At 43.7% G+C, this 15846-nt stretch overlaps 1 protein-coding gene across 1 annotated transcript in view; it reads left to right on the top strand.

Annotated features, from left to right (window-relative positions):
- The first annotated feature begins 6751 nt into the window (after nt 1–6751).
- LOC135921467 (sulfate transporter-like) overlaps nt 6752–15846 on the top strand; it is a 108025-nt gene continuing 98930 nt past the window's right edge. The window contains exon 1 of the mRNA XM_065455828.2: nt 6752–6890. Within this exon, the coding sequence (XP_065311900.2) occupies nt 6845–6890 (46 nt within the window). The 5' untranslated portion in view covers nt 6752–6844. The remainder of the gene's footprint in view (nt 6891–15846) is intronic.

A 15846-nucleotide genomic window follows, 5' to 3' on the forward strand; every position in this document is an offset into this window, starting at 1 on the left:
TCTCTTACTAAAATCACAAGGGGCCTGAGCTTATATTTTGCACTTCCGGAGAAGAAAACACAGAAACATCCTAGAATCGGTCCTACATACGTACGATAAATAATAATTAGTGTGTCAATTCGCATACCAGAATGCCGATTCCTGATTCTACGTACTAAACCTACAGCAGGTGTCCCCTTCATTCCAATATTTTCTATATTAGAATGCCAGTTAAATTTTCCGTCATGTAGTATACCCAAGTACTTAAGCTAATCTACCTGAGGAATGGTTATCTGTTCATATACTAATGATAACTGCAACGGCCCGAAAAGCCGAATTCGCCGAGCGGTTCTTCTCCGTTCTTTGTTAAAGGAATGTTACGCGCATTGTTTAGGTTTTGTTTCCAAACTCTGGGTCTTAACCTCTACGGAGGAATGACCATGGAGCGCGTAGTTTTATAAATATGTGTGCTTGAGTAGACATCCCTGTGGAGTGCTGCTCTTGCTGTGGTCTGGGTGTTCACGGCGCGTACCCGCAGTGGGAGATAGACCATGAATAGAGTGGGTAAAGGCAGCAGAGAGGAACAGAGGTAATAAGCAGTTTGGAAGTTGAAATTTAGAAATGAAAATGCTAGAGTGCGGACTGAAGTAAAGTAAAGACAGGATCAGGACAAAACGGTGAACATAGGAATAAAATTAAAGAATTATTCATCTATCCAGATCATTATGAGTTCATTACCAGCAGTACACCAAATACGAATGAATTTACTCTGCACTCATCTACTTAGTATGTGCAAAGCTAGTCAACCATGCTGGTGATGTTAATTCCTGTATATAAAGGATGAGGAGAAAAAAGAGAGTATGTACAAAGCATCTGTCTGCTAATGCAAAAGGAATCCATCTGAACAGGTCCGTAGTTATTCATGTAGTCTGGTTGCATAAAAGGAAACCGGGCTAGTGTTTTTAGATTAACATGGTGCCCTATAACGTAAAACTATTCCAATATGTTTCTATTCCAATCTCCTGACGTCAAATTTGCGTAACCACCAACGCAAGCACCGGGCGGTCACCAATAGGGTTGTGTGAACAGGCCAATCAAATGCTCTCCTCATTCATAGGCGGTCACTTTTGTTTGCTTGAAAAACGAATAAAATTGCCTACACTTAGCGGCTTGTCGTATCTAATTGGCTGACAAAAGGCGAGGAGAGCGCTCAAGTGGAGAAGAGGGATTCGATGGGGCCGAGCCACTGCACTGAAAGTCGACAACCAGATGAAGAAGGTGGTGCCGGCGTCTACGATTGGTCGGCCTTCCCTTACTTAGCTTGCGGTGGCTGGTCGAAAATCGCGGCGGCATGCAACTGAAGCTCCAGAATGACGCTAAAACTGACCCTCAGCAAAAAAGAGTTGGCAGAATGAGGGGGTAAACGTTCCGAAAGTGCTCAAAAACGTTACACGGCCACGCAAGAAGCTTTATTATACGCAAATACACCCCTGCTCTCCGGCAGGTGCGAGTAGCCAGCGTCTGAGCGATCGGCGGCAGCCATGTTCTATTCCTTTCGGAACGGGGCAGCCTGCGGCTATTCCGAAGAAAATTCAGTTTTGTTCGGCATATTAATGCATTTTTATCGCGTACACGTCACTTTTACGTGGTGAGTTCTTGCGGTTTTGTGACGTCGGGTGGCAGGCAGGTGAAGTGGGTGCAGCCCGAAAACTTTTTACCAATAGCCGAGGGCTAATGGCGAAAGGGGTCGAATCAGAAATAACTGTTTTTTTTTTCTGTCAAATCATGCATAATCAGTGTGCACACATCATATCAGATGGGGAGGTATCGCGGCTTTCGTGACGTCGCGTGACAGACAGGTGAAGTGGGGGTGCTTGAAAAACGTTTTTGGCCAATCGTGGAGGGCTGATAGCAGAATTGGAATAGAAAAGTTTGGAATAGTTTTACGTTATAGCGCCCATGGACTTGCTTTGGCTATGAGCAGGATCCAAGAATTTTGTCTGAAGGGGACGGTTGTGAAGCTTGTCCAGCATGGTACAGAGCCCTTTTTTTGCGGGCGTTGGAAGTCGCACCTACAGGTTCTCGAACGCTGGCCATTCCTAAAAAGAAACAGTTGGAATTCGTGAATGCTGATCCTTACTATAATGAAACATAAGCGCTCCCTCCCGCCATCCTTAAGCGCAACATAGCACCCCACATCGTTATTGTGGTTAAGCTTGTCGCCGTTGATGTTTCCTTTTCCTTTGTGTCTTTAATACCCTATAATGACACATTACTTTTTTTGCTGTGAGGTTAGTATGTGGTTTTTGAATATTATATAACTAAAATGTAACAGAACACTAGAGCGTGAGTGAGAGAAAGAGATGCGCAAATTAGAAGGACGATAAGATGAATTCTACCCGCCAAGGTCGCAGGATCGTATTGCGGCCACGGCGGCCGCATTTCCATCGGGGCGAAATGCGAAAACACCCGTGTACTTAGATTTAGGTGCAGGTTAAAGAACCCAGGTGGTCGAAATTTCCGGAGTCCTCCACTACGGCGTGCCTCATAATCAGAAAGTGGTTTAGGCACGTGAAACCCCATAATTTAATTTTTTAATAAGATGAATTCTGAGGAAGCTAATTTAACATGATGAAATACAATGAAATGAATCAATATTATTTGGAACTTCAGTGAGGCAGTATTTGTGTGACTGTAATAAAGCTGTAGAAGGGAGAGATATAAGCTAGAAAAAGGAGCTGGAGTTAAAAATTGTAACAAAGGCGCCCCGCTAGGTGAAGGCCAGCGATGACGAGCCCAAACAGGCTGCAAAAGGAAATTTCTAAACGTTTTCGTTGCCTTGAAATTGGGCAGGAGGCATACATAGTAATTTTTCAAGTATTCCACTAGATCTGTAAGGTAGCCTCGGGCACTGCTGAGAGGCATTCCACGTCAGCGACAGTGGCTAACAGGCATTTATGTGATATCATTTGGGAACACAGGAACAACTACAGGTGTAACCGAAGGAGGTTATGCGGCGGGCATTTTATGGTGCGAAATATAGTTGGGTTTACAGACATTACAATGAAGAGCGCTGCTGAAGGTTGTATATTTTACAAATCTACCACGAGCATTAGAGAACCTGTTTGTCGTCCATGCCATATAACCCACCTTTTTTTTTAATTCCTCTTTACAATATCACGCTACTCGTGCCATCAGGTTACATTTATAGCTATATATATATGTTTTCTAACATCATAGCTGTTGGTTGTGGTGCTTTCACAATGCCTCATATCAAATGAAGCACAGCTATCTAAACCACTGACGGTTTGTTGATCTAACGGGATAATCTGTAATTCAGCACATCGGCTTGAGGTATCGGCTGAATGGCATTGCGTTGGTGGTATTCAATACAAATTAGCCTTTTTCCTTGGCATTCCTGTCAAGACTCTCAGTATAGTTTTGAATACTACTAATAATGAGATACATAAGTATAAAACATTTTTATAACGAATAAATAAAAATGATATTATCTTAATATTCGCTTTAATATTCCCTCCATTATATTAACTCTTTCGCTACAACGCCCATTGGGAACCGTTATACCGCTATCGATGGTGTGAAAGGCCGCTTTCGAGACCTTCCGCACTGCTCACCGGCACACTGCGCCATCGGGCTTAGAGGAGGGGTTTGCTTCTGAAGCAGTTCGCTTTTTCCCTCTCCAAGGTGATCTTTGAGCACGCTCCGAAGTTTCGTGGTCGTCAAAGTAGAAAGCAAATACGGCCACCTCCGGAAGCGGCATGGGTGCGCTTCGAAAGATCGCAGATCTCGTGATTCCGCTGCGTCTGCGACTGATTTAATCCATGGAATGAGCAGCAATGAGCCTGGGGAAGCTGCCTTTTGTGTCAGATTTCGACCCTGAGTGTTGCAACGACGCAAACCAGCACGGGACATCGACGGCAGCAGACAAGTTAGTTTCGCTGCTTGCTTCGGCTCGTATTTGTTGTTTAGAGTGCTTGAGGGCCTGCCAAGATGGAGAATTCTCAAAAGTGCAAGAAATGCTACAACGTCAGGAAAACCGAGCAGAAAACAAGAAATTACTCCAAGACATGCAACAATCCGCGATATTTTACACCCGGAAATTGCTTTGCCACATGGCACGCCCAACTGTAGTGCTTGCACTTAAATTTTTGTAGCAGAAGACCTATTCAACGGACAATTCTGATTTTGCGGGATATAGTGCCTATTGGACCGCAATATATTTTGTATATCTCATAAGTCTTGGTACATTCTTTCCTAATATTTCTGTTTTACACCATATTCTTGATTCTGGCAATTTATATCTTTTTTTATGACATACACCTTGTACATAAAACCTCTATTTGCGAAATGTGCGTTCATTATACTTTTTGTTTATGCATTACATAAAATATTGAGTGCAGTAGTTACTTAAGGAAAAAAAGAACTCTGGCGTATACCTTACAAAAACACCTATTACCCCACGGTAGGGAAAGGGTTAAAGTGCAACTTTCTGGGCCTACCACTCCCGAGTTTGGTGTGGCTTATGGCTGCTCGGTAGGCCAATATTTCGGCGGATAAAACTGTGAATAAAGAGAACCGAACTGTTAACGGAACACATAATGAATTGACCGCCTTTCCACTACTGTGAAGAGGGGTACAAGCTAAGTTCGGGAACCGCGGCTCTTTCTTGTTTCACCGCATCGGCTTCGTGCTCCCTGAGGCAGAGGTCGGTGCTTCAGCGACGACCCCTTTCTCGAGCGAGTTCCAGGCGGCGTTTCTTCGGACGAACGCACGAAGCACGGCCCGCTCCCGTTGCCATTCCTTCAACGCAGCCTGCTCTTCGGCATAACAAACCAAGCACGGCCCCCCAATCTGACTGCCGGGACTGAACTGGCCGGCAACGGCGGATGCAAGGCGTGCGAACACGCGATCACACTCCTTCCATCCTCCGGAGAGAGGGGGCGCCTGTGATTGGCTCGCGCGTTGCACTGCGTCTACTTCTACATGCATATAAAACGCTCTTTTAAAGCGCGCGTATGATGACCCACAGTGGCTGAATCGGCTAGCGTGCCCGGAGGCCGGTGTGAATACGCCGTCCGACAAGCAATTTTCATTTTCGCGCTGCTTCAGTTTTTTCGTACGGCAACACCATGACCAAGGCCAACATGAGCGAGGCAATATAAGATTCGGTTGAAAATTACTCGGCTAAATAATGATTCCGACAATCACAGGCCAGGAGACATGCGAACCGCGAGTCTTGAAAACCTACTACAGAAATTAGAATGCAACAAAAAGTTCACTTTATGCGCAAGCAACGGTTCAAACGACAGTCGAGATGAAAGAAAGGCACAGGTATAAATAAACGCCGCAAGGATAGTCAACAAAGCAAAATATCATGGGCACAAGTGCACATATATACGTATTACATAGGTCTCACTGATAGCGGAGCGTGAACAACGACCCGCAATCGTTCCTGATTATAACGAAACATGTTAACCAGCGCCGACGGCACCTTCCTTGCACGAGAACCACAAGGTCGTTCTTCAAAGCGCAAATAGTAAGACCTAGTGCTGTTTAATACCGAAGTGGCAGCGTGAAAAGCAAGCGTGATGCCACCTCGGTTTGCCGTCATCGTGAAGGTATGCATAGCCGCCGCCCGTCGTGATTATGCCATCATCGTCGTCATGCCATCAGTGCCAACGTCAGGTCATTGTTATCTTTGCCATTCAATGGCTGTTGCAAATGGAGTCCTGCAAAAGCCTTTCTTTGTTCGCCACGTTGCCTGCACTGTCTGATGTAGGCTAATATACGACGGTCGAGCACGCTGCCTTTCAAGAAAGGGTTTTTCTTTTCCATAGAAAATATGACTACTCCTGGCGAGAGGTGAGATTTTCTTTCAAACATTCGTCACACTTCTTGGAATCAAATATCTAGCAAGCGCGCATATGAAAACTTGGGTACTACGTCGATGGCACTGATTACAACGCTAAAGTAAAACGCAAAACTTCGTTTGAACAGCGCTTACACGTCCTGCAATTAAAATTTAACCGATTCATATGTCAAAACACCAGTATTAGATCGGTTGCACTAATCACAATGTACTACGAGATGTATTTTCTGTTGCACCTGAACGACGCAATGTGCGTTAATGATACGCGTGGGAATGAATATCGGACCATTTGTGCATTCTTGCTCAGCCACACGTGATAATTCACGCCAGTCCACTTATTTGCAAGGCCAATCGGCTTCGCTCTCGGTCACACTCGATGAGCAGTGGAATTTCTTCAACGTAGCCCGTGTTTGTCGTGCATCTCCCTTAGTGGTCGTTCGCTATTTTGACACGTCGACTGGGCACCAAGTAGCCTAACTTCATACTATCTCCTCGTCTCTACTCTACTCCTCTCTACGCCTCGTCAATATCTTGCAATCCACGGACACTGATAATAAGGAAGGTGTGAAGGGCGTGCGCGCTGACACCTCGTGTATCGGCAATACGCCGACGCACGCAAGATAGCACTTTGGATACGTACGGCAAGGACGCCTAATGCATGGCGCGGAACTTTGGTAAGCGACAATCAGCAGGGCCGGCTAAGGCGTAGCACCAGAGTCGCCTTAGATAAGGTGTTTTCGAGCTGACCAGGCATTGTAGGCCTCGCTGAGGACAAATTTTGCCAGAGCAATTCTGTATAGTGGAAGTGTTCAGTTGAGCGCTAGATTTGCCGTAGTCAATTATGAAGAATATGCGCGTTTTGTTATGTATTTCTACATGACATTTCTTTCTCCGGAAGGACTGAGTTTGTGAGACCTTGAATCAAGGAACCTAGTGTGTGCCTTAAAACGGTATTAGAAGATAACCAAAGCAGCGATGGATGACGACACTGCAACGAAGGGAGCGTTACTGGCGGATCCAGGTATGCTGTTCCAAGCAATAAATTTTGAATTAAGCTATCCCGTAGCATTTCACAAAAGTTTGTGTCGGGTGTCTTTACTACACTCTGTTCTGAATAGGTAATGATCGTACTTACGCAAGCCAAGAATCTTGAAGAGAAATGTGAGCAATCGTTCACTCTTGCCGTGGATACAAAGCGAAGCACAGAAACTTGCGAAAAGAAACCTATAGGAGAATCAGTGCTTTGAGTGTCTCTCTTTGTGTTTTGTTCTCGCTACTTTCATTGAAAAAAGAATCAGCACCAGCATGCAGAAGTTTTTGCTTTCTACAACAAAATTATTTAAACTGAATTTAATATTTGTGCGCAAACACTAACTAGGTAAAATGTTGTCTTGCAAATGGGTTCAAATTAGTGCAGGAGTGCAGATATTTGGACTAACAGTCAAAGAGTCGAAGAGTTTATTCAGACAACGTATGGTACAGTTCCCTAGGGTGCCGACCAAAAGGCAAGTGGATGCCTGACAAGGAGTCTGCGCCCTTCTTACTCTCATTGGAGAGCACAAAAGATTCAGCGCATGAAATAAACGCTAAACGAGATGGAAGTACAGAGTGGTTGGTTAACATTGAAACGGGAGTTATTTCATATTGAACATTCACGTACAATTAGGAAGATGCTGTAAGAAACAACAGAAAACAAAAACAAAAGGAGTGGTCATGCCTGCAGGGACAATAGATACAAAGTGATGTTATTCTTGAAAGCTTTGAATGATTTCCTTTCCTGGATAATGTTTAGAGCAGGATTGTTGTTTCTTTAGCCAGATAGGCAAAAGGTTCTTTATTATATACATAATACCAATGGACCTAGATATACCAGTGCGAACTTTTTCGATGTGAGGTGACCACTCAAGATGCTCGTGAAATATGACACCAAGAAATTTATGCGTTGCTACACGTTCGATAGATTCATCTTAAATTATGGGGTTTTACGTGCGAAAACCACTTGCTGGTTATGAGGCACGCCGTAGTGGAGGACTCCGGAAATTTCGACCATCTGCGGTTCTTTAACGTGCACCGAAATCTAAGCACACGGGTGTTTTCGCATTTCACCCCTATCGAAATGAGGCCGCCGTGGCCGGGATTCGATCCCGTTTGATAGATTAATCGCGAAATTGGATAAGTATTTCTTGTTTTATACACTTGCTCTGGCCGTGTGGTCGGACCCACGCAAACAAGGATCAAGACTCCGCCAGGCAACAAGACGCATTAAGCAGCACGGACCTGGCAGAGCAGCTCTGGGCCGTCCAGCGAGCCCTCGATGCGGCCAGGGAGTTACAACTCCCGGTCCCAACGAGGGAGTAGCCCGCTCTATGGGACCTTGCGCCCCGTAGCTCGCAGGACCTTTCTATAAAGTTACTACACTTGTTCCGAGCGCGTAATATAATGTACTTAGTTTCTTTAGTGTTTAACTTTAGTTCATTAGCGTGGAGCCACGTCGACTCGACAAGTTTTCCAGCCATACATTGGTTTCTACTTGGAGGACTTCTAGGGCTTGTCCGCAGATGAATACATTGGTATTATCAGCGTACAGTATTATTTCTGGTGAAGAGGGCACGTTAATTATATCATTTATATAAAGCAGAAATAACAGCGGCCCAAGGATTGATCCTTGTGGAACTCCATACTGTTTCTGATCTAAGCTGGACTTTGCATTCGTAATATTCGTGTACTGATGATGATTTAAGAGGTAATTCTTTATTAATGTGAGAGCCGTTCCTCTAATGCCATACTTATATAACTTGTACAGTAAAATAGGTGCTTAATGGAGTCGAATGCCTTTTTAAAGTCGAGAAAAACACCTAATGTATATGTTTTCTGCTCAAGGTTGTCTATTATTTTGTCCTTAATTTTCGTTAGCGCCATTTGAGTAGATTTCTCTTTCTGGAATCCGTGTTGCTTCGCGGCGATGATATCGTTTCGCTTGCAGAAGTTTAGTAGCCTGATGTTTATAACTTGTTCAACTACTTTCGAAAGGATTGGTAGGACTGAAACTGGGCTATAATTATTTATGTCAATTCTATCACCTCCCTTGTGTATGACAGAGATTTTTCCAATTTTTAATTTATCTGAAAATATTCTGGTACTCAAAATCAGGTTGCATATATGCGTAAGTCGCTGAATAATCATCTCATCGTCTTCACCATCAGCCTGGTTACGCCCACTGCAGGGCAAAGGCCTCTCCCATACTTCTCCAACTACCCCGGTCATGTACTAATTGTGGCCATGTTGTCCCTGGAAACTTCATAATCTCATCCGCCCACCTAACTTTCTGCCGCCCCCTGCTACGCTTCCCTTCCCTTGGAATCCAGTCCGTAACCCTTAATGACCATCGGTTATCTTCCCTTCTCATTACATGTCCTGCCCATGCCAATTTCTTTGTATTGATTTCAGCTAGGATGTCATTAACTCGCGTTTGTTCCCTCAGCCAATCTACCCTTTTCTTATCTTTTAACGTTAAACCTATCATTCTTCTTTCTATAGCTCGTTGCGTCGTTCTCAGTTAAGGTAGAACCCTCTTAGTAAGCCTCCAGGTTTCTGCCCCGTACGTGAGTACTGGTAAGACGCAGCTCTTATACGCTTTTATCTTCAGGTATAATGGTAACCTGCTGTTCATGATCTGAGAATGCCTGCCAAACCCACGCCAGCCCATTCTTATTCTTCTGATTATTTCAGTTTCATGATCCGGATCCGCAGTCACTACCTGTCCTAAGTAGATGTGTTCCTTTACCACTTCCAGTGCTTCACTACCTATCGTAAACTGCTGTTCTCTTCCGAGATGGTTAAACATTACTTTAGTTTTCTGCAGAATAATTTTTAGACCCACCCTTCTGCTTTGCCTCTCCAGGACAGTGAGCATGCATTGCAATTGCTCCCCCGAGTTACTAAGCAAGGCAATTTCATCAGCGAATCGCAAGTTACTAAGATATTCTCCATTAACTCTTATTCCCAATTCTCCCCAATCCAGGTCTCTGAATACCTCTTGTAAACACGCTGTAAATAGCATTGGTGAGATCGTATGTCCCTGCCTGACGCCTTTCCTTATTGTTGGTTTCTTTATGGAGGACTACAGTGGCAGTGGAGCCGCTATACATATCTTTCAGTATTTTTACAAACGGCTCGTCTACACCCTGATTTCGTAATGCCTCCATGACTGCTGAGGTTTCGGCTCAATCAAACGCTTTCTCGTAATCAATGAAAGCTATATATAAGGATTGGTTAAATTCAGCACATTTCTCTATCACCTGCTTGATAGTGTGAATATGGTTTATTGTTGAGTAGCCCTTAGGGAATCCTGCCTGGTACTTTGGTTGACAGAAGTCTAAGGTGGTCCTGGTTCTATTTGCAATTACCTTAGTAAATAGTTTGTAGGCAACATACTGTAAGCTGATCGGTCTATAATTTTTCAAGTCCTTGGCATCCCCTTTCTTATGGATTAGGATTATGTTAGCGTTCTTCCAAGATTCCGGTACGCTCGAAGTCAAGAGGCATTGCGTATAGAGGGTGGCGAGTTTTTCTAAAACAATCTGCCCACCATTCTTCAACAAATCTGCTCTTACCTGATCCACCCCAGCTGCCTTCCCCCTCTGCTTAGCTCCCAAGGCTTTCTTTACTTCTTCAGGCGTTACTTGTGGGATTTCAAATTCCTCTAGGCTATTCTCTCTTCCACTATCATCGTGGGTGCCACTGGCACTGTACAAATCTCTATAGAACTCCTCAGCTACTTGAACTACCTCATCCATATTAGTAATGATATTGCCGGCTTTATCTCTTAACGCATACATCTGATTCTTGCCTATTCCTAGTTTCTTCTTCACTGTTTTTAGGCTTCCTCCTTTACTGAGAGCATTTTAAATTCTATCCTTATTATACTTCTTTATGTCAGCTGTCTTACGCTTATTGATTAACTTCGAAAGTTCTGCCAGTTATGTTCTATCTGTAGGGTTAGAGGCATTCATACATTGGCGTGTCTTGATCAGATCTTACGTATCCTGCGTTAGCTTACTGGCAGCCTGTCTAATGGAGTTACCACCGACTTCTATTGCACAGTCCTTAATAATGCCCATAAGAATGTGGTTCATATTTCCAACACTAAGCTCCTCTTCCTGAGGTAAACCTGAATACCTGTTCTGTAGCTTGATCTGGAATTCTTCTATTTCCCCCCTTACCGCTAACTCATCATCTGGCTGATGGATTTTATAGGTTGAAATTTACTGTCATCAGCACCACATGCACTGTTATTTTTTTAGGTTTTTGATTAGTGTGGAGATTTCTAATTCTGTAGTTGGAAACATGAACATTGAGTTTTGGATGTTGGACGTGGTGTACGTTGTAAAAACACAGTTACTTGCCTGAGATATACATGAAGCCCCTGATATAATAAAGTGCTCATTAAAGCAAACGGCGCCCCTGTGAAAGGCACTCCATTTATAACGAGTTCAGAATTGCGTCTCTTTTGTTGTTCGACATTAGCTTGCATACTGAAAATATTTTGCGCCAAAAAACAACACACACAAGAAAGACGACGACACCACGGGCGCTACTTCAACTGTTAAATGAGGTTGAAAGCACTCGACATATATAGCCCTCCAAAACACCGCGCATGCGTACAAGGCAACATGGAGTACAAAGTTTTATCAAAGTAGGCGGGATAGAAACTTCAGCTCAGCCTCGTAAAGAAAAACAGATGTATCACTAACACAGTTAGGACCCGCTTTCTTGATGTAGAAGGCTTCCAATGTTTGACGCGATGTCTGATGTTTGCCTCTGCCCAAAATCCTCGCTTCGCGGAACCGTGGAACGCAATCGGTGCAAGCCCTGCAGTGATCCACAAGTCGCTCACCTTCATTATTTTTTATACCTTTTGCATGCTCCCTAAGCCGGTCGTTGACACAACACCCCGTCTGTCCAATGTAGGATTTTCCGCAGGACAGAGGAATTTCATATACGACCTTTGTGGCACACTTTACGAAACACTGGCCATGCTTCTTCTGACGGCCAGGCATTTGGCTTTCGCAAGTTATGCGACGGCTTAGCTGGACAAGCTTTTGGGGAGCGAAGAACACCACCGGTACATTATACCGGTTCACCACTTTTTTCAGGCTGTGCGTGACTTTATGGATGTATGGTACCACTACAGGCCACTCTTTCTTCTTCGGCTCTACCCTGCTTACCCCAGCCTTCACCTTCTTCAAAAGCGTTTCTGCCACAGGGACCAAGACCGACTCAGGGAAGCCAGCTGCAACGAGCCTGCCCAATTGGTTGTCAAAACTTCCTTGCATCTCATGAACACACGACTTCCGGAGCGATGACTCCAGGCAGAGGTTGGCGATGCCTCTTTTTACTACCTTTGAGTGGGCCGAATTGTATGGCATGAGCCCTTCTTGCGCACGAGGGGAGTAAGCCCAACAAATGTGCCCATCTGAAAACTTTAACTGTAAACCTAAAAACTGAAGTAAACCATTATCCGGTAGCTCCTAAGTAAAACATAGCCCTTTCCCCAGGTTTCTAAAATCGTCTAAAACACTGCTCACTGTAGCCTCGTTCGAAACGGAGCACTGCTTGTTTAAAACCACTAAGAAGTCGTCCATGTAACGAAACACTTTAAGGACTTTGTCATTAATAAAATGGTTAAAACGATGGTGTAGAGAGCGATCGATGGATGATAAAAAGATATTGCAAAGTATGGGGGCGATGTAAGAGCCTATGCATATGCCTTTCTTCTGCAGGTAAGGTTGCTCGTCAAACAAGATAAAAGTACTTCAGAAATAAAATCCTAAAAGGACTAAAAACTTATCAACAGTGATACCAGCGGCATTTTGGAAAGCCACTGGGCCGCTCTCGTCTATGCAATCTTTAACAGAGGCAAACAGGTCCGGATAGGGCACTGAATAAAAAAGTCTTCTACATCAACAGAAAAAGCATAATCTAGGTCACTCTTTTCTTCGAAAAAATGGGCTACTTCCCCTGAACTTTTTGTAAGAAAGGGATCAGTTATTACTAGGCTATTCAAACTTTTCTGAAGGAACTTACTCACGCAATGTTGCCAGGTACCAGCTTGCCAGGTGCCAGGTACCAGAGGGGAGCTTCGGGTTTGTGCGTTTTAACGGAAAAGAAAACATTTAACGCCCCCCTCTCACTCTTAGTTATATCTTTAGCTAGTCCTTGCAGATCGAGGCGCACAAAGTTCAATCGCTTTGCTCTTAATTCTCGTTTGAGCTTTTTTCACAACCACGAAGTTTTTGTTCACCGCCTGTGCTGCTTTCCCTCTAGGACGTGCGCACGTCTCGTCGTCTTTCTTGGCCGTGCCAATAGAGCACAATGACTTCAATTGATCAAATGAGGGGTTTTTCTGGTAAAGCAACTCTGAACGGGAAGTGATTGTGCTTTGCTAGCAAACTAAAAGTGCTGCACTATGCGGTGATCTTTACTTGTGCACATCTTTGCTCCTCTAAGTAACACAGGGACACAGACAGCAAAAGGGGGGGGGGGGACAGCAAACAGATGGACATAACACGGCACCGAGCAAACGTGGCCAATGAGGATAAAAAGCTTTACTCAATTGAAGCTATAAAGGTGCAAAACGTATCGGAAATAATAACGTCATGCAAGCAGATGCAGGCTATATAATAAAACGGTGCATATGTTACGAACTGGAAACAACAGCTCAATTGTCTGGAGCATTGGTACTATGTATTCGAAATGAATGCGAAACTATCCTTATACCTAGATTGCGTTAGTGGTATAAATGTTAATGTTTAGCGTATGCGATGTTAAAATCGAATATTTTGGCAAACATAACAGACGAAGGCAGGGTACTTTTTTTCTCGTGTATACTTCTTCAAAGGTGCCTGTTAGACATGGATATTTCGCGCTGAAGTACAATGCTCGTAAGGTTACGACGCCCACTACCGAGAAGGACAGAGAGCTCAAGTACCAATTCGCACAAAGCGCAAGAAAAGAGCGTAAACGGGCGTTTGTATCGGCTTTTTGTGACCTTTGTGCACATAGTTTGTACCCCTATATTTCCACGCCATTAAGTGTAATAGGGCAACATAAGAACAACGCAAATGTTACATAGAACGACTGGCAATTGGAAATTTCCGTGATGAAATGTGCAGGTAGCTTTTTATAGTGGAAGAACAATGTACTTCTAGTGTGCCTTCCATCTCCCACCCTTCAAAAGCAACAGCTTTCTGAAGTTAGCTGAGTCTGTAATGTTATCATTTTCGCTACATTTTACAAAGAAGGAAAGTTGCAAGATGCTCTAAAGTGTGCTTCTTATCTTATGAAGCAGCTTTAAAATTGCTTAAGTGTTTACATTGGTCGCAGCGGGCTCCACATGCATATGCATACATCTGCGCGCACAAATTTTCTACTTGAAATCTCGTTGTGTTAAAGTAAAGAGCTTCCATGAGACTGGGAATTTGAAGGAGTTTAAAAGGTTCTCATTACTTGAATCAAGATTTGCTTTTGCTGAAATCAAATGAATTCCCTCGATTACATTATGGTAACAGCGGTACGAATTGGTTTAATATTAGTTCAGGTTAGAATGCATTCGGGTCATAAAGCAAACTATTTTTAGTCACTTTAAAAACATCGCCAGATTGCTGGCATCATTACCGCCACCTTATTAGGCCGCACTACAGAACCCGCTTCTTCGCTGCTTTTCCTACAGCACCCCAATTCGTGTGGCGACATTTCAGTCATTATCTGCGTTACATATAGGGAGATGACCTGAGTGTAATTAGAGAGGAACATGATCGACAGGACAGGTAAATAAGGCGTAAGAAGAATTACAAAAGCAGAATGCACGTGTAACTTTCTCACTTTTTCAATCATGTACATTTTACATATTGTTGCTGGGAAGGCTCTGCTTTTCTGGAGCCATTCGTCCCTAACTGATTAGTGCAAATGTTAGTTGCATGCACAGCAGCAGGCATTGTAGGCTGTAGATAAAATGTACTGATATTTCAATTCGGTAAGTATGATTACACGCTACACCTCATTAGGCCTGGAAAGATGTCTCTCTAGTTCAGTCATAGTAATGTCATGAGAAAGCAAATGGTAGACTCTCCATCAGTTGCAGTAGTCTTGGTTTGCGTTACCTCGAGTTACTGTTTTCAGTTTTAAATATTGTAAACTTTCTTAAGCAGTTCCCTCACCCCTATCTTCTGTCTAGGTGTAGTCGGCATCAGTGTGTCTTATTCTTGGACAACCTAGCATTTGACTTTTCATTCTTATCCCCCTGCTCTTCTCGAATACTGGCCAACTGATCAATACTTGTTTTTATTGCCCTACTCACCCAAAATATGTCATGCTCTTACTTATTAAGGTTGCTGGTCTGCTAGCATGAGTTGATCAACACACAGCACAAGCTCTTGGTTCAGAAACATCCTCCTTCTTGACTCCCTACAATCGCATTCGTCTAAGCAAATGATTTTCTTGGCCAGTAATGATTCTTACATAATGAACAGTGCGTAGTTATACGGTTCACGGGTAAATCTTTGCGACAGGACTTTTACCAACATCACCTGCAGAGTGATAATTCGTAGTTTATGGACAACTATCGCATGCGCAACCAGCGTTGGAACGGAGCGCAATTCAGTGATCGTGCTTATGCGCTCACGTCCAGTCAATTACGTTACTGGTAACCGACGCGCAAGAAAGTATGAGCGTACCCAGTCCTCCTGTTGTTCCAGAACATCGAAGGTGTCTAGCCAGATCCGCAGGTCAAAAACTAGCGTTGATGGCGGCAAGGGTACTTTATCCTTCAAGATATCGCTGCACTTTTATTCAAACGGCTTTAGTATTATCGGGTAGCACGCTCCAATAGCATAACCCATACTGGATAATGCGGATTCCCCAATGGGACCGTTCAACATCCATCTTACTAAAAATATGTGTATAACATTCCTGATGAT

The sequence above is a fragment of the Dermacentor albipictus genome, chromosome 10, assembly GCF_038994185.2.
Source record: "Dermacentor albipictus isolate Rhodes 1998 colony chromosome 10, USDA_Dalb.pri_finalv2, whole genome shotgun sequence".
In the NCBI taxonomy this organism is placed as follows: Eukaryota; Metazoa; Arthropoda; class Arachnida; order Ixodida; family Ixodidae; genus Dermacentor; species Dermacentor albipictus.